At 43.1% G+C, this 24970-nt stretch overlaps 1 protein-coding gene across 1 annotated transcript in view; it reads right to left on the reverse strand.

Annotated features, from left to right (window-relative positions):
• LOC115332169 (neprilysin-11-like) overlaps window positions 1-24970 on the reverse strand; it is a 97648-nt gene that overhangs the window by 21756 nt on the left and 50922 nt on the right. The window contains exons 10-15 of the mRNA XM_040216233.1: window positions 21254-21358; window positions 21108-21185; window positions 8653-8765; window positions 6271-6329; window positions 3728-3779; window positions 3111-3178 (exon numbers count right to left, since the gene is read on the reverse strand). Of these exons, the coding sequence (XP_040072167.1) occupies window positions 3111-3178; window positions 3728-3779; window positions 6271-6329; window positions 8653-8765; window positions 21108-21185; window positions 21254-21358 (475 nt within the window). The remainder of the gene's footprint in view (window positions 1-3110; window positions 3179-3727; window positions 3780-6270; window positions 6330-8652; window positions 8766-21107; window positions 21186-21253; window positions 21359-24970) is intronic.

Below are 24970 nucleotides of genomic sequence, written 5' to 3' on the forward strand. Positions count from 1 at the left end.
AAAAAAAAAAAACTTGATCTTGTCATGCGACGTAAACCCATATGGCGTTGGAGTAGTACTAGCACAGAAATATTCAGACGGAAACGAAGCTACGATCGTGTTCACCTCAACAACCCTCGGCAAGGCTGTAAAGAATCACTCTCAACTGAATCGCTAGGAACTGGTTGTTGTTTTCGCCATGGACCGTTTTTCACCGCCATGTCGTGGTACGTCAGGTGACGATAACGGCAGACCACGAACCACTGTTGGGGATAATGGTCCAACACATCCAGTGCCAACTGTGCTCTCACCGCCCATGACTCGCTGGTGTGCTAAGCTGGCGGTCAACGACTACAACCTAATCTACAGAGCAGGAAAACAAAACCATAACGCTCCCGCGTTAAGCCGACTGCCGTTGCCAGAAACGCAAGTCGAAGAATGTCCTCCTGAGGATATCCTGATGTTGAAACCACTGAAGAAGCCTCCCATGACTGCAAATGAGTTTGCAGACGAAACAGCAGTGGATACCTCGCTGTTTGATGTTTTTCGTGCAGTCAAACAAGGGGGGGCCAAGAAGCTGCATGGGGGTGAGTTCTACGTATAGAGACTCGAGGCAACTGAATTATCGACTCATGAGGATTGACTTATCTGGGGTACGCGCTCGGTAATTCCCACGTCAATGAGATCTCGGGTAGTGACACTTCTTTATGCAGGACAACCCGTCATGGCAGTCATGAAACCCTACGCCCGGAGCTGCTTGTGGTGGCCCGGAATCGACAAAGAGATCGAGCGGTACGTAGCCCAGTGTGACATGTGCCAACTCCACTAAAAGAACGCACCCTAAGGCCGGAAGTCCGGCCTGGGAAAGGCCTGCAGAACCTTGGGACACCCTCTATTTAAATTTTACAGGACCAATCGAGCGACAAGTCAATCTTTGTAGATGCTCCCTCTAAGTTCGCACAGTTCAGATTATGACGCCATGTACGGCTGTTTGCGAACTGCGCAGCGTGTTTGCGACACTTGGCAAAGCACTATGAAACAACATAGATCGGTTGGTATCTCAAGAGGTTAATACTTTTTATATCTCCAACGACATTACGGCGATAACCAGCCAGCCTTAACACCCCGCAACAAACGGTCAGGCAGAGTAAATGGTGCCGCCGTTAATAAGGCCTTGGCGAAGGGAAACAAAGACGGAATATGATGTACGCTAGCTCGGTTGCTTTACAAGCAAAACGCTACGGTACACGCAGCGACGGCAAGACACCAGCGTGGATGATACTTCCTCGGGAGTTTCCGTTTCCACTGGAAGGACCTCTTCATGGGCCAAGCTTTGGACCTTCAGCAAGTTCGACAGACCCACGTCATTTTTCGGTGGGACGAACCGTAGGGATTCGTAAGTTCCCAAGCGCTCACATCCAGTGGGAGGCACGCACCATCACTCGGCGCCTGAGTTTCTGGTAGTGGATGATCGGTACCGATCAGGGGCAGACACGTACACACGTGAAATACATAGTTCCTTGAAGTTCCACGTAACAGCCGACAATGTGCAGTACGCCTGCTCCAGCGTGGGGCTTGCTCATCGAGTATGGCGAGATGCAGTCCACGCCTCAGAGGCAAAAGCCTGCTCGTACGGAACCGGCCAGACGCACCACCACCTGTGTTCGAAAACCGCCTGAAAGATTTGGAAACTCAGCAAGGTGAGGGGAAAGTGATATGTATCGGCTCGTGTCCAACCGATAGCGGGGCCTGACGCCGGCGCTTTTCTCAGCACGGGGCTGGGGCACGGGACTGGTACACGGGACTGGTGCACCGGTTAAGGATTCGAGGCGCCTTTAAAAGCGACATCCGGGCGCTGCCTAGTTTGAGCTTGAGTCCTTGCTCGAGATACATAATTTTTTGCTTGTTTATTGGAAGCTCGATATTAAATTAGACACGTCATTCATAAATACATAAAAATGTAACGGCGACAGAATAGGGTCCTGAGAACCTCCGGAATTTAAAGGAAACTTCGATAATAATATTATTATTAGTGATTGATATTTAGTAACTAATAAGATATAATAATTATTATTAATTACTATTAATAATTTCATTTTAATATTAATACGTTCAATATATTCAGACTTTAGATATAAATATAAATAAAAAATATGTTTAGTAATAATAATCGCTATTAAATAAAATAAAAAACTTAAATAATATAAATAATAAAAAATAATAATAATAATAATCGTTTGTCCAGAGAACAATTGATGTGTATCAAATGATTGGTTCGTCAAAGCCTATATTGGCTTCAATGACAGCACTCAGTAAATCAGCATAGGTGAAAAAGTAACAATATAGACATATAAACGCGCTAACAGAAGAGTTGGCTTGCCAGCCTGACACCCCCTCCCCCCCTTTCCGCACATATACACGCAAAAAATAGCCTTCAAGTATATTACAATGAAGCTAGATCTTCAAATGTCCTTAGTCAGTAATACTGTAAATCTCTTTAGGAAAAGGACTGAATACCACTAAAACAGAAAACAATCAAATTATTTTCCGTATTTTGTAATACATATCTGCGCTACAAATCGAGGTGACACTCTCAGGTGGCGCAAGGGTGTATAAAGTGCCTTAAAGTTCTCACCGTAAAATTGGTGGAGCATAACAGTATCACTACAGAAGGCACGTAGTTTCGGCATCTGCCAACCCGTAAAAAATCATCCTTGGACAAGAAAACAGATATATACGCGAAACTCCACAAACTTTCTTTTAAAATATGATCTAGTTTAGTGTGCCATGAAGTTGTGCAGTGTACAAGCAGTGTCACGCCATATCGTAATGCACTGTACCCAAGCCTGTGCAAAATAATTTTTCTTACATTTGTCAAAAACGTGTATTCTCCCCTCATACAATACCGGAAATGTCGCTTTGAGGTATATTAAATAAACAAAATAAATAAATAAATAGAACAAACACGTTACATTGTACAACATACATACATCTTTCCTTAGCACGCTACATATATGAGTCTTCTGCTTGTCCCAAGACATGTCATATTCGAACACACAGGCATTTTGTTGATTCTTCGAGCAGCCATTGAAGAGCAAGGAACAACAACATTCCAATAAAGTGCGGCTTACCAAGCGTATCGAGGCCATGAGTTAGTTCATGTGCCGAAGTCCAACCAGTCGCTCCCATTTTTACAGCACTGTGAAATGTGATAGAATAGGTAGGGACGCATCTGAGTTTACAAGAGCGTAGAATTATACCCGTGCCACAAGGGCAACTTGAATGCCGTTTACGACGAATGACATTTTTGTGATCGGCGAATCAGCTCGCAATCTGTCGCGCGTAGAATGCGCTACACCCGGAGTGTAGCACGCTGATTGGCCGTCCGCTCAAATGTCGTTCATTGTAAACGGCATTCGAGTTGCCCGTCTGACACGGGTTTTGAAATATTGTAAAGATGTATTAGAATCCAGATTAAGTCGCCCAAAAGAACAAGTTTATCTGAATTGATATATAGTAAACAGCTACTTTTAAATAACCTCTTTAGTGGCGTCCTATTTCGGCATCTGCGCTATTTCTCTTCAGAAAATAGTATACGTGACTATTTTGTGAACAGCAGATATTTTAGAATAACATATTCTTATAATTCGTGACACTCAATATCCTAAAAATCATCTATGTGCCATTTCGCCTTCAAAGGTCTATAGCTACCTGCTAGCTGTATCATTAAGAAAGTATAATCACTTACATTGGAATATCCTTCTGATAAAATGGACTCTGCAGTAGTCCTGCGTATAGAACTGTTGGAAAAATTGGTTTATATTTGAATTTTCTATATTTTCTAGCGAATTCAGCAATTTTATGGCTAGGGGCTCCCTGCATCCACAGTATGTGCAGTAATGATTCAGCAATAAGTGAATAAATGACTATGCAAATAAAGATGTAACCAAAGTAAAATTAATATATAATAAAATATAAATACACAAGAAATTAAGAATAAATGAATAACATAGCGCATTATAACGTGAGGAATAAAGGTAGTACATTGAGGTTTTTTCAATATCAGTGAACAATAAAGAAGGCAAGGAATTTATCAGCTAAATAGTAATTTTATATCACGAGAGGGCACGCCACAAGGTCTTTTAACATTTAAGTATATGCAATCTAGATATCATGGAACCTTGTAAGAAAACGCATTGGAGCGAGTATAACCGCCAGCATATTAAACCTTAAAAATTCGGTTTCATGTCAAATTTTTAAATTTGTGAGGTTGTGTTCACATAAGTTTGTTTTGTAAATACGCGCATGCACAAGACATTTCACACATTTCCTAAATGTTTTCTACCGTTCGTGTGTTTGGGCGAAATGCTGTCGCTACCGCCACAAAACCACCAGAACGCTTTGTCACCGATGAGACGCATACTATTTAAAGATGTATACGAGCAAATCACAAAAAGCACGACAGACGTATGCGAAATCCTTATTTTCCGCAAAAGAACTATGAGGCTCACATTTTTTAATCAATTTGGTTTTTATTGATTTGCGAAATCTTTTTGGGATCTTTAACGCAATTCAAATATAAAAAAGTGCATGCAATGTAATTTACAAAACACAAACAACCGATTTTGAATGTTATATTTTCATTATTTGTATATTTTCTGTGCTCATAAGCAGCAAACTTGCGTCCATGTTTCGGCTAGAATACATTAACAAAAACAAACAAAGTAGCTTTTGTTACTTTAAAATTTGGCTATCCTAGGATTTATAGCAAGTCTATGCCTTTTCAAATACCATATATAGTATATAAAGCTACCATCCCCTCGGATCCTGCAAAATGTTGCTCAAATTAGCATCAACATTTTCACTTTAACAGAAACGTCTGTCGTGGAGCATTCTGAATTTCACATTTAACACCGCATCCCCACAATTATCCAAAGCATCTAATTTTAATTGGTTAAAATAAATAATATTTTTATGGCTAATATTTTGTAGCATTGCACAGTTTTTTCTTGTTTTCTTTTTTATCTTTCGGTTGCGTGTGGTTTTTATATATATATATATATTTGCTCTTTAGCTATTTTTGTTTGGACAAATATTTTATACGGTGTAAACATGGTAACTTGATTCGGTTGATCTATTCTTGTTTGCTTGTTGCTGTTGTTCTCTTTTTGGAATATTTTGCCCGTACTGTTTTTAAAGCCTAATCTTATTATACTGGGTGATTCAAGGACAGGCCAGGCTCTTTAAATAAACCGCAAAATTCGGTTTCTTAACCTATCGCGCTGCGACTTTATGCAGCGTTGCCCACAAATGGTGCATTTGTTTGCAAAATTTGCAAGAGCGAACTTACCTGAGGAAAAGTAAAGAAAAAAAGGTTTAGCTCCTATGGAAACGCAGCGAAGCCACCGGCCTTCGAACAACACGGCGCCGTTTCGCACAGGAGACAAGGGATGGTGCAAGGGGTCGCGACGCCCACTGCCGCCACCGAACGAGCATACGACGCCGAGAGCCGGCGTCATTCGCAGACAAGCAACTGCAGTTCCTTGTTGTTACCGCGCCTATTTTTGTTCCTGCAACTGTCGCCACCTGCGGAAAGCGCGCCCCTTTTGAGTCGAAAAGAACGCCTGCTAAACACGCCGGTTCTCGGCGCCGTATACTCGTTCGTTGGCAGCGTTCGTTGCACCATCTCTTGTGTCCCGTGCGAAACGGCGCAAGTTGTTTGAAGACCGGTGGCGTCGCTGCGTTTCCGTGAGAACTAAGCCTTTTTTCTTTACTTTTTCCTCAGGGAAGTTCGCTCTCTGCAGATTTTACGAAAAACAAAATGCACCATCTGTGGGCAACGCTGCACAAAGTCGTGGCGCGATAGGTTAAGGAACCGAATTTGTGGTCGATCTAAAGAGCCTGGCCTCTCCTTGAGTCACCCTGTACATTCTGCAATAAGAAAGAACATTTGAATTAAACGATAAAATGATTCATAGATACACAAACTAGAGAGCGACCGAAGATCGCGATCTATTTGGAGCCAATATTTATCGCAATAAAAAATGCAGGGTGCGGAAGGACGCAACAAATTCAAGCGAATCCTTGCCAAATACTCTGCAATTCCAGACTAAGTTTTCCCTTATAAGGGCCCCTTTTGAGCCATCATGGCTTTCTGTGAATGCACTTCAGTCTTCAACCTTCTTCGGTTATTTCATTCAATCTTTTCACGCTTGTCCTTACACGCTGGGTTTGGCTTGGGCTCAGGCGCTTTTGTCTTTAATTAATAGTTAAAGTTTTATGGAACCTTACCTAGAGCATTTGTTTGAGGAATGTACTCTGCATTGATTATGGCTGGATCCTGTAGAATACTGGAAGCGAAAGGACAAGTACACAGCTTTATGCTCTGTTGAAACGGAATGTTAAAGTGATTAAGACGAGGCAAGGACTGAAATATGAGATAACCATACTGCCTGAGACCTATGGGATATCACGATACTTTTACTAAATTTCTCTTGTATATGTCGCATTAGTTTCGTAGATCAATTGATTTATTCTCAGGGCTTTCGAATCCAACCCGTTGCCCAGTGAATACGCACGAATTTAAATCAAACGACTCCGGAAGCCAGCCACCTCGTATTCCCCCAGGTATTTTGAGGAAATGTTTGTTTACCGGTGTACAGAACAAATAAGAAAAAGAATGAACTTGGAAATAATAAGAGACCAGAACACACAAAACACATTGGAAATAACAGGATACGCGGAGTCGCTTTCACTAGAGTGTTTAGTACACACGCGAGAGGCTTTTCAAATTTCGCTTTCCTATTTTCAACTTCATGAGACATTTTTTGTCTTAATTTTATTTGGTTTGAATTTGAGTACAAAAGTGCACCCTATTCGCCGTGGTAGATGTATTTGGTTAAAGCAGATGTCTATCAACATAAAGGCATTGTTTGAAGTACTGGTGTACTCTAAGAACATTAATGAAGGTATTTTTTAACCACTTGTACCCCACTTCGCCCAGACGCATACACACTGAACAGACTACTTAGTGACATCGTGCACAATTGCTGCCGAGGCCTGATGTACGACCAGTCAATAAAACGTAAACACCAAAGTGGCGCCCACAGATATTTCGCCCCTCAGAATATTAACGGCCCATGTTCCCGTGTTTTATGAGCACTTTGCTGATATTGAACCGAATTACGAAATATAATGCTGTGCCCTTCTATAAAAATAGTATTACAGCATTTGACTCAACGTTCGGGCAATTCGAATTTGGTTGTTTTTTTACTTAATACGCATTAATGCATTGTTTTGTAGTATTTTGCTAGTTTTTGCACAACGAAAATACGACACGTTTTTATAGACAGTCAATATAGGTGCGTTTGTGATTAAATACGTTTATATATATAATAACTAAGCTAGTGTGCAGTCAGCACAGCGTTTTCAAGAATGAGACAACTGCACGTATATATATATATATATATATATTTTTTTTTTTTTTTTTTTTTTTTTGGTGGGGGGGGGGGGGATTGGTATGCATAAAATAGGGGCTTAACGGTCACGATGAGTTGTTAACTTAAATCAGTCACATAAACAAAATGCATCAATATTTTTATGAACCCTATTGTATTGTGCTTTTCGGTAGTTGAACTTACAGCTGAAATTCGGTCGTCAGGGAAGCTGACAAAAACGTTCTCTGCTATTCGGATCACTCTCACACATAAAATTACATCTATCATTCCTTTTGCCGCGATGTCAATCACCCACATACGTATAAATCATCATGTCATGTGATCTCAAAGTGAGCCAGCTGTGTACAATTGAATGACGTTTGTAACGATGCCCTTCCGAGCTATGTTAGGTGGAGCCGTCCTGTAATTGTGATAATAACGACGCACATGCGCTCTATGTGTTCCTAGTAATTCTTCGTTATAGTCAACAGAAACTTCTTTTACCGTTTCCACGCATTAGCAAATTTCAAAATGATTCCTATGTCCTCGGTATTAAACGTTCACTTTTGTGTAGTTCGACATGCCGCGACATCAAACAATTTTGGTTTCTACGCTCGAAAGATTTATACAGTTCGAAAAAATGATACAGTAAAGGTATCATATTTTCCGATCTCAAGAGGCTAATAGTTAACGAAAACGCTCCTTATTTACTGTATCCGAACTTCAAATTTACGTGCTCCGCAGGTGCTACGCATCCCACAGTGGTGCATTAAAAAGTGCCTCACTCATGACGACCATGCCGTCGCAGCCAATTACGGCACGATTTTAATGTTACGGAGTGCTGCTATCACAACTACGCCTTTGTTTTGTGCATCATTTTAGGTCCGGGCTAGGGGCGTTCTTAAATGAGCTGATGAAATAAGTAGCATTTAAGCGAAATAAAGTCAAATATATAAATTCCGGTTTGATTGTCGCAAAATTTCTAAATTGAGCTGCCGCAGCCTAATTGCCTTCTTCAGACTGCATTTGCAACGTGGCAGTTAAAATATAAGGGAAATAGTTTTATTATACTGTTTTGAAACTTGTACAACTGGTTATGACGGTCCTGGTTGAGTCTAATATCGCCAAGTTCAACCAACACAGAGTAAGAACATTATTCATAAAATGATCATTACTTTTTTTTAATATGTATTGACAAACAAAGTCCCTTTGCGTAATCTAGTCAGTGGATACTTACACTTTGTTCCTGACAACGGTGGCAGGCAATTGCTTAAGATTTGCGTAAAAATTGTTGCGTAACGTCATGTTCATTAGTGACACGTAGCTCATGGTATCTGAAACTGTTGGTAGCTAAAAGCGGAACAGAAAGATATTAGTACTTTTTTGTAGGCTTTAATAAAACAATTAAAAAATCTTGTTGGAATACATTTCTTTAAATATTTACTTTAGAATACCTTCGTATGAGTTAATTAAATATATAGGTAAGCGAATAGACACATTAAAAAAGAAATTATACATCGATTTTTTTTTTATTGAAGTTAACGTAAAGGCCCGTTCACACTCCTGCGACCGAGTTAGACCGAGAGAGACCAGACCGGTTTTTAAGCCTCTTGCGACTTCTTAGGACCAGCTCCGCTGCATCGCTTCCGGTCCTAAGAAGTCGCAAAAGGCTTAAAAACCGATTTGGTCTCTCTCGGTCGAAGTCGGTCGCAAGAGTGAGAACGGGCCTTAACCGTGAAACAGAGACAAGGAGTAAAATTTAAAAAAATAAATTTCTAGATGATAAGAAAATAGCTTATGTATGTAATGCCACGTGCGTTGCGAAGTTGGCAGTGTGGAGGAACGGGATTCGAACTCCATGTAAACATCGTTTGAACACAGATGTTTCTTTAATACTTCCAGAACGCTTCTGGAAAGCTCCATCCCATTTCTTGGCTGCCAATGAGTGTTCTGGTTCGGAACACTCCCGAACGTTTCGCGTGTATGACGCAGCAGTAACACAGTGCTTAGGGGCAGTCCCCTTCCGACTCTGTCTCAAAATGCTTCTACCACTTCCTCGAAGTTGATAGGCAAAAGTTCGCCTCATTAAAGCTAACTTTCAGTTTCACATTCAATTCCCATATTCTGTTTGCGACATCGCATTAAAGTCCTAGTTTTATTCGTGACACTATATGAAACCTGTAATATACATGATGACAATTTACGGAAACAAACTTGATAAGAAAGGATGACAGTTACACGATTGATGTCTTCATTGTGCGTATACTACTTGGCTGATATTTGATTGTTAATTAACAAATTAAACAGAATAGTTAATGACCTTGAAATATATGGTTTATGGACTATAATGAATATCAGTATTGATGGCAATTACATTTAGAGGCTATACAAATGTAAAGAATTTGCAAAAGGGCAGAATGTCTAAATATTAAATAAGGACTTTTCGATTTTCGCTTGACTTTTCATTGGTGCGCAGAACAAACCCAGGAAGCTGTGCCTTCCTTGACACCTAAAAGAGTCAAGTGTTGGTTCCCACCACATCATCAATTCCAAGCAGCTCGTCCTTGGTGGATGCGCCGACGACACGCTTCCCAGATAGTGACGGTACGACAGAAAAATGCGTGACTCTGCTAAGCGTCATTGTAGACAGACAACAACAGTGTTGTTGTCTGCCTACGATAGCCGCATTCCTCGCCAATTTGTTTTCAATCCAACCTTATGACAGAGTGCCGTAACCTTTGTTGCCCGAATTGATAGATGAACACGCAAGAATAGGAAGAATGACTGCAATCCTATATCTACGTGTAGGCTCTTTAAAAAAGTACAACTTATACCATTGTTTTGCTCTTAGACCAGTTTTCTTTTCTTTTTTAAATAATGGCTTTTTTAACATGGTATGAAATTAAAGACGGTATTCATATCTCACTGTTTACAATCATTTTTTTAACCGAAGCGGTAAATGAGAGGTGGGATTTCTACTTATCTTAGACAAAGTATTCACTTTGAAATTCTGCACAGATTTAACGAAACTACAAAGGCAAATAAAATTGTAAGCCGTGGACGGCAGCGATTGTTCTCTACATGATAAACACCAGCCGGCAAATCTATCAATTGTTTGTCATTTCTTAAGTAATATCTAGAGTCTGCATCTATAAATAACTACTCGCTTGTTCTAGGCATAAATTTAAATTTGCATATTAAAAAAAAAAACTCTCCCGTTTTTCTTTTTTTACTTTTTTTTGAAAAAAAGCACTTTCTTGCGTCATGGCGCCGCAACGCGCCGCTATCGTGCGCCCTGGAAAATATAGATAAGCGCGGCACTCGAGAGAATAAAGATTATTTCGTTCCCTGGCACCTGGCCGGCTGCATGTTTCATGCCACATCATCTGGCGACGAGGATGGGATCCGTCTTTCAAGACGACTTGCGCTTGCGGTACTTTTATCAATCCTACTTCTGAAGAGAACACGTCTTTGTACTTCTCTAGTAGACCGCTGACTTTCTGTTCCACTTTTACACTGAGCACTTGGCTCCAGTTCAACTTCAGTTCGGCAAGCCAATCCCGACCCAAAAGGTACGGTTGCGTTCCTGGCACGACAATTACTGGCAGAGACTTTTTTTGTCCTTCGTACTCTACAACGACAGTCGCCTGCCCCCTTGTCTCTAGCTGTGTGCCGCCGTACGTTTTTAGCTCTAGCGTACATGGTCCCAGCCCACGTTGTCGTGGCAGTTGGGCGTAGACTTCTTCGTTCATAATAGATACGGCTGCTCCGGTATTTATGTGCATGCTGACCGGCCGCCCTGCGATCTTGACTTCCACCAGATAAGGTTGCTGCAGCTGCATGCTATCTCGAATGTGGAAGAGTTGCAACTGGTCATGCTCGCGCTCCGCCTCTAACGCGTTAATGGGCTTCCCTTTCCGCTTCATGCATGCTTTGGCTAAGTGCCCGACGTTCTTGCACCAGTGACATTTTGCTCTGCGAAACTTGCAGCTGCTGGCGTCATGCTTTTCTCCGCATCTATAGAAGCTGCCGTTTGAACAGAAACTTGAAGGTGCGCTCACCTTATTCTTGTGCTGTGGCCGGCCCTTTTGGCTGACTGAATTTACGCTCCCTTCTCCTGGGACGACACTCTCTGACGGTCTAAAGCCCTTGGACTCTTTCTCGGCGAGTTCGGTGGCTCTTGCAAGCTCGCAGGTAGTCTCGAAGTTCAACTCTCTCTTCTTAAGTAGCGCTGCTTGAATCGCTGGATTCCTGAGACCTGCGACAAACCTGTCGCGCAAAGCGTCGTCAAGGAAGTTTCCGAACGCGCACTTGGCTGCCAAGTGTCGTAGTTCCACGGCAAACGTCGAAACTGACTCGGTTTCCAGCTGGTATCGACGGTTAAACTTGAACCTTTCTGCTATTACTTGGCTTCCTGCAGCGTAGTGTTCTTTCAAGACTTGTACCAGGTCCTCGAACGACTTGTCCTCCGGGGTTGCAGACAGCAGCAGGTCCTTCACGGTTTTGTACGGGCGTCTACCGCGGGCGGTGATAAAGGCGGACTTCTTGACGTTGCTGTCTTTGATCTGGGTCACCTTCCAGTAGTGCTCGAACCGCTCAATATACGAGTTGAAGTCCTCGTCACCGCCTTCCACGTAGGTGTCGAATTCCCAAACTTTTGACGTTTCCCCGAAGCTTTGTAGCTTTGTCGACCCTTCACTGACGAGAGCGGCGATCTGTTCGCCCCCATCCTACAGTAGTAGTGCTCTTTTCATTTGACGTCCATTACGTCTCCCACTGGAATTACACTACCTAGATGAAGCGCTTTCTATGTTTTCCTTACCATCATAAGCACTATTGTTAACAGTGCGGGTACAATAAGTTGTGATATCTGCGATAATTTACCTATTTCTTATATTTTAATACTCACGGGTCAACAAGAGCGCCAGAAAACCATTAGAATGAACGATATTCTCATTTGCTAACAAAATGTATATTTACATTATTTACAAAAGAGCCAAAATCCAAAGACCGTGGAATGCGGACTGCGTAGCCCTCCACCTTGTCATCTCGAGCCCTCGCGTGCAAGTGAGGATGTTTTCTCGTAGTGGTGATCTTCGTCTTCCTTCCTCGCTGCAGCATGACGCTACAGGTACTCCTACCCCCTAACGTGGAAGTGTAGGAGACGAGTGACCAGGCGTTTCTTTGAAGTGTACACGTCGAACTATTGTTGGAGTTGTGTGTGCTTGGGGTTGCTCGAGGTATGCTGGTTTTATCCTGTCGAGTGAAATTGTATCGTCACGTCCTTTCACGAGCGCAGTGAAGTACTTGTCGCCGGGTTTTAAAACTTTAAATGGTCCTTGATGCGGGCTTTGCAGCAAGCGTTTCACAGCGTCTGTGCGAATGAACACCTGAATGCAGCGTGATAGTTCCGGGCTGAGGAACTCCTTGCGAGAGTTCCGCTTTCGTGTGGGCGTAGGTCGTAGTTTCTCGAATGAGGAACGCGGACGGCTTGCGTAGTGCTCTGCTGTTTTGGTTTCGATGCTGGTGACAGGTGTTAGAAACTCATCAGGGATGCGCAGAGGCGTGCCGTACACCATTTCTCCTGCACTGAATCCCAGGTCACTTTTTAGCAACGTCCACATTCCGAGTATGATGAGTGGTGGAGTTTCCGTCCAAGGCGCGGCGGTACCTTTCGTCTTCAAACTGGCCTTTAGCTGTCTGTGAAACCGTTCCGCAATTCCGTTGGAGAAGGGGTGATAGGATGTAGTGTGGCTATGCTTTGTACCTAGGACCCGCGAGGGGTTCTGGAAGAGTGTGGACTCGAATGGTCTTCCTCAGTCTGTCGTGATGGTGGTTGGGATTCGAAAACGGCTAACCCACATGCTGACGAAGGCGCGCGCTACGGCTTCAGCTGTTAGTGCCTTGATCGGTGTTGCTTCAAGCCACCTCGTGAAGCGATCGATGCAGATAAAAATGTACCGACAATCGTCGGCTGGCGGGAGTAGTCCCAATATCTCGAGGTGAATGTTGCTGAACGTCCATCGAGAGGTGAACACTTGCAGAGCGGTGTAGTTGCGTGCGGTGAGCTGACCAACTTTCGCGCGCTGGCATTGCACGTACGCGTGTCCAATTGCGAATGTCGGTGTTGACCTTAGGTCAGATGAATTGAGCAGTTATGAGATGTTTTGTGGCTAAAATTCCTGGGTGTGAAAGTGAGTGATTTGCTTCCAAAATAGGTTTTCAGAACTTTTCGGAAACATATGTCTTCGGTTTACTTGTCGACACATCCCACACCAATGTAGCTTTGCATTCCGGAATCATTATGTCTCGGAGGTTCAGTGACGTCGCTTTCATAGATGCGGTAGTGTAGTATCCGTGCTCCGCGCTGTTGCTAGTTCTTCGTAGTCGACAGCGTTTCACTGGGCAGAGCAGGGGTTCACACTGATTCGAGAGAGTGCGTCTGCTACGAAGTTCTCTGTGCCTTGTAAAGAGGTCACGTGCCACGCCTGGCACGTGACCTTTTTTGGGCCACGTGCCAGGAGTGGCTAGAGGGGGGAGCGAGAATTTTCCCCTCCCTCTTTCTGTGCACTACTGTATCACGTTTTCTACGTTCCACTTTTAGCCATGTCGCTCCTCCCGGCCGGCCTCTGCGGAGGACAGCGGGGCGCGCAGCGTGTACGAATGCGAAAGAATTCCTACACGTAATCAATCTTAAGTGTCCTCCTGTAATCTTAGAGCGCAGCTCTTAGGCGCCGGTTTCCGCGTTTCGCGGCGTCGGTTTCGGCGTCGGCGTGGGTGTCGGCGTAACCGCCCGTTAAATTTAGCGGGAAATTAAATTGGCGTTGAGGCCACGTGACGTCAATTTTCCCTCTAAATTTAGCGGGGAAACTGAATTGGTGTTGAGGTCACGTGACGGCAATTTTCCCGCTAAATTTATCGGGGCTACTCAACCCGCTGAATTTAGCCGGGAAATGTTCCCGCTCTTAACCCGCTAAACTTAGCGGTAAAAATGTCCCAGTACATTTAGCGCAAATATTTTCCCGCGACGTTTAGCGGATTAGGAAGAGGAGGGAAGGGTACGGAGGGGCACCCCTCCCCTCCGTCCGTACCGTCCCCTGCTCTTCCTCAAAAGCTGCGCTCTAATTTCAGATTTCAGAGATTTTTAAGCTTCTTTCAATTTTTGTCTTTCATACTTGACTAAACGTGAATTTGTAATCAGTATCAAACGAAAGGAAGTCTGGATCGCTCCCCATAGCCGTACTATTTACACTTTCTTGTTCATAACTTGAACACATTGCATAATAACTTCGTCTTCAACCACACCGGTGTTTATTGTCTAACCAAAAATACAGCGTGCGTTTATTTTGTGTAGGCAATACTGTTTTTTTTTTGTTTTATTACTGTATTGCGTTTTTCATTTGAGGTAACACCAGACCTAGTCAAGCTTCCTGGTGGAAGCTTTTATTTTCAGTGTCCTCGGCAAAATTTTCTTTTAATAAAGTTGGAAGTTCAACTTATCGCGCTCTTTTGATGCACAACTTTAAGATCTGGGGGAAAAACCCGGTCACTTATCGACTGATATCGCGAAAACCACTGCCTTTTCGCAAACATTTAAATTAGTTTGATCTCTCATAGTAAATGCTGTAAATACTAGAATTGCATCTCAGTAAGCATGTATCGGGGCCATTATAAATTTTTACTGGGTGTTTTGGGTCTTAAAGACCTTGAAGTCAAACAACAGTAAAAAGTGGCCTTCTTTGTCCGGATTTTGTGTATCTTGGTTTTAATACGCCATATGCAAGACTTAAACTTCGGCTTCAATTTTGGGCGTTCAGTTTCATGGGGAAAATTTGGGTTTAAATAGATCCCTTTACAATTTCTGTTACGCAACTTTGGATACTATTATCATCAAAGCGTATGTTATTTATCCACGCTAATGGGGGCCATTTGGTTGCTGATGAAGGAGTAGGTTGAAAAAGTTCGCCAATAAGGGCAGTCAAGGCGCTAGTCCTCTATTCTATTGTTAGATGTCTACGTGATGACAATTACAAGTCTTTGTACGCCGCACAATTCAAGGTATCATGCGAATCCTTGTGTTCCTTGCCTTCGGCGCGAACCAGACAGCTCATAAAAACAAAATAGTGGACAAATTTTATACAAACTTGAGTATAATAAAAGGGTTGCTCAAACTCCGCCAGCGGTTTTCCCAGGAATTAAAATTATGGGGGAGGGCTGTCAAAATTTTAGGGCGGGGGTAGGGGGAGGGGGGCATTGAGAATAGAGAAGTCGTTGTGAATTAAGGGGGTGCATTTAGAAAAACAAGGGTGTGTGTGTAGGGACATTACTGCACTTGGCCAACAAGCCTCTTGATGTGCTAAAGGCGTTTATTGAGGTAAATGCCTAGTACAGAGTAGTATTTTTGTTTGCGATCAAAACTGAAACGAATAAAGAAAAAAACTGTACAGCCAGGAACACCCTCACGTTAGTACGTCTGTCGTTTGACATACCAACCGCCATTAATGTACGAGAGTAAGACAAATAGTTGAGCCCCTAGATGGCACTAAATGTTTGAAAGGGTCTAATGAACCCTTTCAGAAATTCAGTACCAGCTAGTGGCTGAAATATATATCTTCTTGTATGCGTGACTCTGGCTTAAGTCTGGCATGTAGGCAGTTATATGGCGAGCCACAAAGCAGTAATATAAACGAAAAAAAAAACCTTTACCACTAAACTCTTGGAGCAAACCCGCATTAGGCCAAAAGTAGACAATCCGCAATGTTAGGTCAGGTTAGACGATTCTTTTTCCGAGCTACCCTGGGTATGACCAGCACCACCTAGACACCACTTGTCTAGGTGGTGTTGGTATGACCCATCATCTATCAATTAAAAAAATAAAAAACGTATACAATTTCCTCTAATGCCGAATTTAAGCGCAGCTCTTGAGGAGGAGCAGGAGGTGATACCCTCCTCTCCGTACCCTCCTCTCCTGCTCCCCTGTCATTTAGTGGAAAGTTTTCGGTAAATTTCCTGCTCTTGTGGAGAAGAAGGGGAGGGTATGGAGGAAGAGTAGTAGGGACATAGCCTCCCCTCCATACCCTTCCCTTGTTCTCCACAAGAGCAGTAAATTTACCAAAAACGTTCCAGTTTTCGGTAAATTATGAAGCGGAGGGTATGCCCCTCCTCTTCCTCCATACCCTTCCCTCATTCCCTCCTCCTCTTCTCCTCCTCCTCCTCTCTTGAGGTATTTTGATATTGAGATGTACCGTGCTAAACAACCTGAGAGTAGCGCCTTGTCCCTGTCTTTTGTGTGATTTTCTATCGTCCCTGTCTGTTTGCGCTTTTAAACCTTATTCGCGACTCCAGCGACCTTCAGGGGACGCCACTACCGGGCAAATATAGCGGTCAAATCCAGGTCGTGCCGTGCCATGCGCCAGCTCAACGCACAACGATGGGGCATCAGCAAGTGAGCATTGGGCTCGAAATGCGTTCCCCCGCGCTTTATCTTCCACGTTTCGAACCCGCGGCGATGTGTTGGGGTAAGCGAACTTTCAGAGGCTTGACTTTCTTTGAGACTTTCTTTGAGGAAACGAGGAAAGAGCTGCCCACTGTCCTTCCATGATGCTGATGAACGTTGAGAAACGGAGAATGTCTGGCTCACGTGGCTACATAAGTCGCGTGCAGAGCAACCTGGGTCACAAGGCGATACTACGGTTCCGACACAGTCACCGGTAGAACTGTTCTGTCGCGCAAACCACCGACAACATGGAAACACGGAAGCCAGAAGAGACGAGCAGAAATCGCGAGCTGACCCTTTCCGGCCAGTTCAGTGTTTTCCCGCTATGTTCCGTTCGTTTTGCTGGAGTCGCGAATACATATATATACACATACATAATGTTGGGAAGTTGAAGACGACGACGTGGCAGTGACGCGCACGACCATCTCGCACCAGGCCCCATAGGCCGGCTGGGCCTCCATAAATCATTATATCTTCTCTTTGTCATCACCTGTCCTGTCTTCCGTGCTGCCGACAGTATCGCCCTAACAATATGAGGGAGGTGCGGAGCCATCGTCATCCCCTGCATTGAGCATCATCGCCTTTATCACCCAGCCTTCGCATCGTTGTGGTAGTCATCCGCCGCAGCAGACCAGTCACCAGCCCATAGCTCCGTCGCCCAGCCCCCGCCCAGACGCCATGAGAAGCCGAATCAATCAAAGCCAGAACAGACGAAGCCGACCGACGATCCCCGCCCCTATACCCAGACCCCGACGTTACGACGCTTTTTGAAGTGAGTGCCCCCCAGCCCGAACCATACCGTCTTGCAGCTGTGGCTGGTGCAAAGGTCTCCGAGGCTGCGGCCTAGTGGCCGAACTCCAGTGACGTTCCCATCTTCATCGCCATCGCCACCCCCACTATCGGCAGCTGTTCTTTGTTCTTCTCTGTGTGTCATTGTGAGTGTGCTCTTTCATCTTATTCAGCGGCCCGGTCAGCCGTTTTTGTCGGAGGGAGTACTGTTGGGAAGTTGAAGAGGACGACGGGGCAGTGGCGCGCACGACCATCTCGCGCCAAGCCTTACGGGCCTGCTCGGTTTCCATCAATCATTCTCTCTTTTCTCTGTCATCACCTGTCCTGTCCTCTATGCTGCCGACAGTATCACTCTAACAATATATTAATTGTGGTGTTCTCTTACCACTTGTCTGGACAAAGGAAATATAGTTCTCACATCTGGGAGCTCCACTCTGTCTAAGTTCAACCGGTGCAAGGAAACAGGACAGCAGGAGCAAGGCCTGAGAACGAGCCAGCGTTAGAGTAAACACTATGACGAAGCAGGTGATTGTTTCGATGTCGTCCTACTTGCTCTCGGCTCTGTGGAAGACGGCTGGGCGTTTTTGATTTCTTCAACATTAGTCTTGAGCGTGCTCCCCCGAGATGGCAATGCAGAACAGCGAGGGCACGTCCCTCGGGGCCAATGGGATGTTTTCCTGTATGACTGCTATGAAGGTATGTTTCGTCTTACATGAAATATTTAGTGAGTGCTGTAGGCGAGAGATACACAGCTACCACGAGCAAGCCGTTGTCGACCTTGGCGGAGCACAATTTGCCAACTTCATCTGACGTGCCGCACAGATAGATGGGTACAGCACATGCAGTTGGCCACTAGTAGCTGACACCTCCTCCTCCTCTCGTCTTCCTCCGTTCCTCCTCCTCCCCTCCTCCTTCTCTCTCCTCCCTCCTCCCCCTCTCTTCCTCCCCTTCTTCCTTCTCTGCTAGTCCTCCCTCCTCCTCTTCTCCTCCTCTTCCCCTACTGCTTCTCCTCATCCTCTCCTCCTCCTACTTCCTCCACCTTCCTCCTCCTCCACCTTCTCCTCACTTCTCCCCCTCCATGCTACTCCTTCTCCTCTCCTCCTCCTTCTCCTTCCTCGTGACGTCACTCGTGACCCTCGTCATGGCATACGTGACCCTCGTGGCATCACTCGGGACTTTCGTGACGTCACTCGGGACCCTCGTCACTTCACTCGTTACCCTCATCACGTCACGTGTGACGTCAATATGGGAAACGCCCCATAATGCAACGCGCGGTTACGCCGAAGGCGACGGCGACGGCGACGCCGCTCAAGCCAGAAACGGGCGCCTAAGAGCTCCGCACTAAAAGTAGTTACAATATTTTAGTAATTACATTATGAATTGCCACGGTTATCTTTCCATCACGATGATTGGTGGCCGAGTGGGCTAGCGCACAACACCTCGGAGCAGAGGAGCCAAAGCTCGCGCTACAGAATCCAGGGATCATGGGCTTAATCCCCACCCCTGCCTGTTTCGATCTGGATGAGCACCGTACAGGTGTTTGGTTGTGCAACACTAAGGCGGTAATTCACGTTAAAAAGCCCAGGCTCGCGCTTGTATTGTACTGGCTAAATTGCTCATCTACACATTCTAACAGCTAAGACACCAGGCAGTCATTAGAATTGACTAACTTCCGGCTGCATAAACATACTCACAACATAATTGCCCTTTTACATTTCTTCGCATAAAATATCCGCCAAGCCCTATCAACTCACAATGAAGACGGAATCCACGTAAATGCCACCCCTCCTAGGAAATATGTGTTTCCATTGTAACTCACTTTCCAGAACACTTCTGAGGCAAACAGTTTCGTCTCATAAAATTACACAGCGAGAGGTTTTAGATGTTACTAGTTAAACCAAAAAGGAAGCAAAATAGCCCTTTTAGCACCAAGAAAAGAATAGTCTATTGTCTAAGTCGGTGAACAACTACTTGTTGTCTTAACTTAGTTGATGAACAACTAACACAATAGGTAGCCTTGTAGCCAATATCTGGAATAAAAGTATTATTATGGCTTTTTGTGTTTCATTGACAAACAGCTCACTAATGAATGCCAAGGTGTGTATAACGATTGTTTCTTATTTTTAAGGAAAGTGTTAAATATAATTGCAAACGTGGAGGGCGGTTTGCTAGTTAATCGTCGCTCTTATGTGCCACAATAATTGTGCTCAACGTGTAGAAATGATGCTACTGTTAGAAAGACAGGCATTCGATTAATATTGTTGACACGTGACTTGCGACTGCCAAATATCAAACACATGGGTTGGATATCATTTTCAAATAATTTGTAGGTGGTGTACTCTACTACTGCCTCATCACCGGTGACTCGCTTGCATAACTAAATATCTTCTACTTTTGTTTCAATTTGCAACTGCAAGTACTTATAGAATTTTTATTGAGAGAGGTATGTTGGTATACGTAGGTGAATATAACTACTGCAGCCTCCACTACAAAACACCCTGTAGATGGAATATATAATTTTAAAATGTACAAAACACATACTCTATATACTAACCAATGAAGAGCATTACAAACAAGTTAGATAATTTGCTGCTTTGAATAATCCTGTTGAAATTTTCTCTTCGCGTTATAATTTATAAATTTGTTCAGATAAGTGTCTGCCTGTTAATGAAGTCAACTGGGTGATTTGCACTCTCGCGACGGGTATATAAAAATTATATCAAGGCATAGTTGATTTAAATGTTCATTAAAACAGCCTCATTTTCACGCTGTTCCAAAATGATGCTACACATTTTAAAAGCTAAAGAAATAACGAAAACCAAAATTTTCAAAAATTTTTTATGTTAATCTTAATTGTCGTATTATAAAACACTCAATATTATTGTGTCCTAATATGTATATGGCAGCAATTTATAGAGAATCATAATATTCAGAATAATTGATGCTATGAAATAATCTCACTGGTACCAACAGCTTTTGCGGTTTTACAAAATTATGGCACTATAAATGGATAAATGCAGACGATTTCAGCATTTTTGTTTTCATTTTAAAAGACACCATAAAAGTAAAAAAAAAGCGTGTTTTTAAAAATATATATCCTCTGAGAGAAGCCACCCATCTCTATTCTCAAATTCAATACTACGTTGAAAAAGTTTCGCTTCAGCTATAGGGCGGGTTTTCTTCGAAGACATGCAAAAAATAACAAAACAGAATACTCTTTGGGAGGATACAGTAACAAGTTTTCCCTGCTTTCTACGCTTGTCCTTCGAGCAAGTCATTGAACGGAACTGCTCTCCTGAGATTGGCGATTTAGTTTATACGCAGTTTTAGAGGTAGCGTGGCCTTAGTTTAATAATGTCCTCAAAAAACGATCAGTTGCACATAAAAATGTAACAAAGCAGGCTTACGAATTGGTATAAAGATTGGAGTTCGAGAGGTTCCTTGATCCAGTTAGGGTAACCAATGATCTGGTACATATCCCTGACCTATAGAAAACAACAACATTGCACTTAAGAATTTTGGCAAAATAAGTATTTGAATAGTGCTGTTGTACCTTCTTAATCGCAGCCGATCTTGTTTTTGTGTCAAGCCAATTCTTTTCCCTTTCTTCAAGAAGATTTATGAGTGATTCCTTCAAATATGTGATTATTTCGGATATCTGAAAAGAAAGTTCGACTTTCAGACGTGTTTTTGGAACAAAATTGAAATGCTTAGGAGAAGAGCGTGTCGGTTCAGGTGATGGACGAACAAATGATCGTCCGTTGCTAGTTGAAAGATCTGGTTGCCTTGGCCCAGTGTTAATTGGTTATTCTTTCTTCATCTATCAAAATTGTTATGCTTACAGTTTGTTTTCTGACATGCTATCCCATTGACGGGAATATATTTTCTTGCAAAAAAGAGCCCGGATAGAAGGGAAAACGCTGGGCTTTCTACAGATATATCAACTAATCGTACCATCTAAGGTGTAAATCAACAACATTTTATAACACAAGACTTAAGCATGCAACCCATGAGCGGTGAAAGTGAGTGCCGCGCGACATTCGCTGTGCGAATGTCGCGCGGTTCAGTTGAGGTCCCTTAACTGGGCTGCATCATTTATATCAACCAAATCTGAGCGACGCGGTGCAGCGAGGAAGTGACTTAGAGGCGCCAGCACCGGTTGCTATGGATACCTTCGCGCGGCACCAGTTTTCATCAATCACGTGTTCTCCGCTTTCGATGCCTGCATAAAAATAGCTCTCATTTGTTTGAAGCCGTCCTAGGTGTCAGGTTTACCTGACAATTCGGCACCTGCCGTGTGGGAGAGGAACTCCCTCCTGCGGGACTATGGCGCAAATCACATAAATACCATTACGACGTTTCTTCCGCCTCGTATAGAACATGCATGTATTCGTGAACAATTTTCAGATGGCAATTGTTTATACTTTTGCTGGGATTTATTGGGATACCGCCTCCCTGAATCATAGTGACAATAAATAAATCACTTTCAATCCGCCTTTGCATGTTGTTACTCAAATCAGGCGAGCATTATCCTGCATAATAATAACTTGTTTGGCGTGTGTGTTTTGAAACAACGAAGCACTCCGCAAAATATATAGTATTTTAAAATCTTCAAACTTAGGCCCAAACTATTTTTCATTCGAAAGGCAATAATTGAGTTTAGGCATCTAGGCAATCTTTAAAGAAAAACTGAAGCAGTTTTATATTTGAGCAGATACATTTATACCATCTTCATTTTGTCTCCGGGATCACGAAGATCAAAATTATATTTTAGATTAATGCCCGGTGCAACCACCATAGCGCTTTGAATATAGCGCTGAAGACCCACCTGTTTTGAGGCGCGTTCGGTGGAAGGAAAGATTCGTGACGTTATCCAGAGATCTCAACGTGCCCAAGCCTTAGGGGCACGCGTAAGGCAGTTGAAACATCTGGGTAGAAAGTCGTATCCAGTTGCAAATTTATTTGGTTTTTCTCACTTCTAGTGATACTTTCTGCACAAAATGCTTGTCATATTTGAATTCACGGGACAAAAATACGCAAGAAGGAACCTCTAACTTGTTTTTCAAGAACATGTTCAACTTCCCTTTAATATACAAAGTAAGTAAGATTCAGAAGAAAATAATCTGACTACTGGTGCACGCGCTCTAAGGTTCTGCAACAGCAAACCATTAGCTCATTGCGCACAATGTTGATTGGATGCTTTTCTCCCATTTTTATACATTGATATCCCAATGACATTACAGGGTGTTATGGAGAGCAAATGAAAGCAGAAAATCTATGCACTCTAAGCCAGGTTCTCGGAGTCTACTTGAAAAATAGTCTGGAAATCAACAGGAATAAAGTGTGTCACGTCTGATGATAAAACGGATACGTTTTGTTATCGCTTATTATTGGCACGTATGTATTTGATTTTTAAAGAGAACTGAGACAATATTAATCAATCATTTAATCATGTTGTACTTGACTTCTGATGCTTCAAATGCATCGCACCGAAGATCCGAAAGAACAATAGATTTCCGAGATTAGGGAAAATAAGTTATTAGAACTATTCAGTCCTAACAAAACTTGATATAAGATGCATTTCAAATAGCTAGTCTGGCGATTGGCGTTTCAAATAATGTGCTGAGCATAGAACCCTCACGTGATCTTAAAGTTAAGAAACCAAATATTGCCGTGTGCATGGTCGAGTGGGAACGCATTTGCTCTCACGAACTTTTTCGGAGTTCAATGCCCGGTGCCAGACACTGCTTTTATCAAGGCGAATGCTTTATATGTCTCATCGTTCAGTTGATCTTCAAAGTCCTTGAGCGAAAACTCGTCGGCGACACCAAATGTACCAAAAACGTTTACGTTACCACTCAGGCGAAATGGAGGCAATAAAATTAAAAAGAATGACAAAGCGAATTAAGAGCCATCAAAATGAATTAAGAGGAATTAAAGTAAATTAAAAGTAATTAAAGTTAATTAAAAGTAATCAATGGGAATTAAGAAGGACTATAAAGCGCATTAAAGGAATCAAAGTGACTTAAGATGAATTGGAGTGAATTAGAATGAATTAAAAAGAAGTAAAAATAATCAATGCTAATCAATGACAACAAATCTAATTAAGAGGAATTAAAGTGATTTAAGAGGAATGAAAGTGAATTAAAAGGAATTAAAGCGAATTAAGTTGTTGACTGAGCGAATGAAGTGAATGAGTAAACGAATTAAGATGATGATTGAGCACATTAAGAAGGATGACTCAGCACATTGAGAAGGATGACTCAGCATAATAGGAAGTATGACTCAAAACATTAAGAGGGTTGTCTGTTTTTAATGCTTTGGACGCTTGGGCTTTCACCTTCAAGTCGTCTTAAGAATAACATAATAGAACTTGTGAATTTTATTCTTTCTTCTCAGTACTTCCAGAAGATTCGTGTTTACTGTTACCCCAAGTAATCGACGCTGGAACATTCTAGGATGAATGTTCGAGATACCGGGTGAAGTAGATAAGAAACTGAGTTACGGGATTTAGTTGAGCTAGTTGGTACATACTGTTGGCAATCAGGTCACCTGAAGACGGAAAAAACAAGAACACGAAGGAAAGGACTGGACATTTACACCGCTGACTAGCAACTGACTTTCCCTTTTTCCTCATCCCAGACTAGGCCTTTTCTTCTTCATCCTACCGCTCATTAAACGCGTTTGAAAGCAACCTTTTAAGACTACCACTCAACGGGGTGTGGCAAACCGCGATATACGCAATATCGCGGATTTATCCGCGATTGATAAGAAGCCCAGAGTGACCTTGGCGAGGCAGTCTCGCGCTAGTCGCCTGCCACGCCGATATCTCGTCACTCGCTTTTGTTGTTTAGACGCTCATTCTTCCATTTCTTTCTGAAACATGTGGACAGATTAAACCTTTATTTTCAGTTTTACGTTTTTTATCAATCGTTTTCTATCGCAATATTTCTGGTGATGGAGCGAGGTAACTTTCTATGTTTCTTCCTTATAAACCCCCATGGAGCCATCGAACTAGATAGATTTCAAGTCCTGGAAACATTTCTCCTCTTGAGCCAGACGAAGCCTGAGCAACTCAAGCCCAGCCGCCGGATTCGGTCCATTGGTGAAAAAATGAAAGCCGCTTACAACTCCCTGTAACGCCGAATTAGAGCGCAGCTCTTGAGGAGGGGGAGGGAAGGGCACTGGGGGGGGGGCGGGGTTAAACTAACCAGGGGGGGTCACGTTACCTTGGGGGTCACGTGACCCCCAATGCCGACGATGTCATCAC

This window comes from Ixodes scapularis, unplaced genomic scaffold (assembly GCF_016920785.2).
Source record: "Ixodes scapularis isolate PalLabHiFi unplaced genomic scaffold, ASM1692078v2 PGA_scaffold13__105_contigs__length_92229423, whole genome shotgun sequence".
NCBI classification, from domain to species: domain Eukaryota; kingdom Metazoa; phylum Arthropoda; class Arachnida; order Ixodida; family Ixodidae; genus Ixodes; species Ixodes scapularis.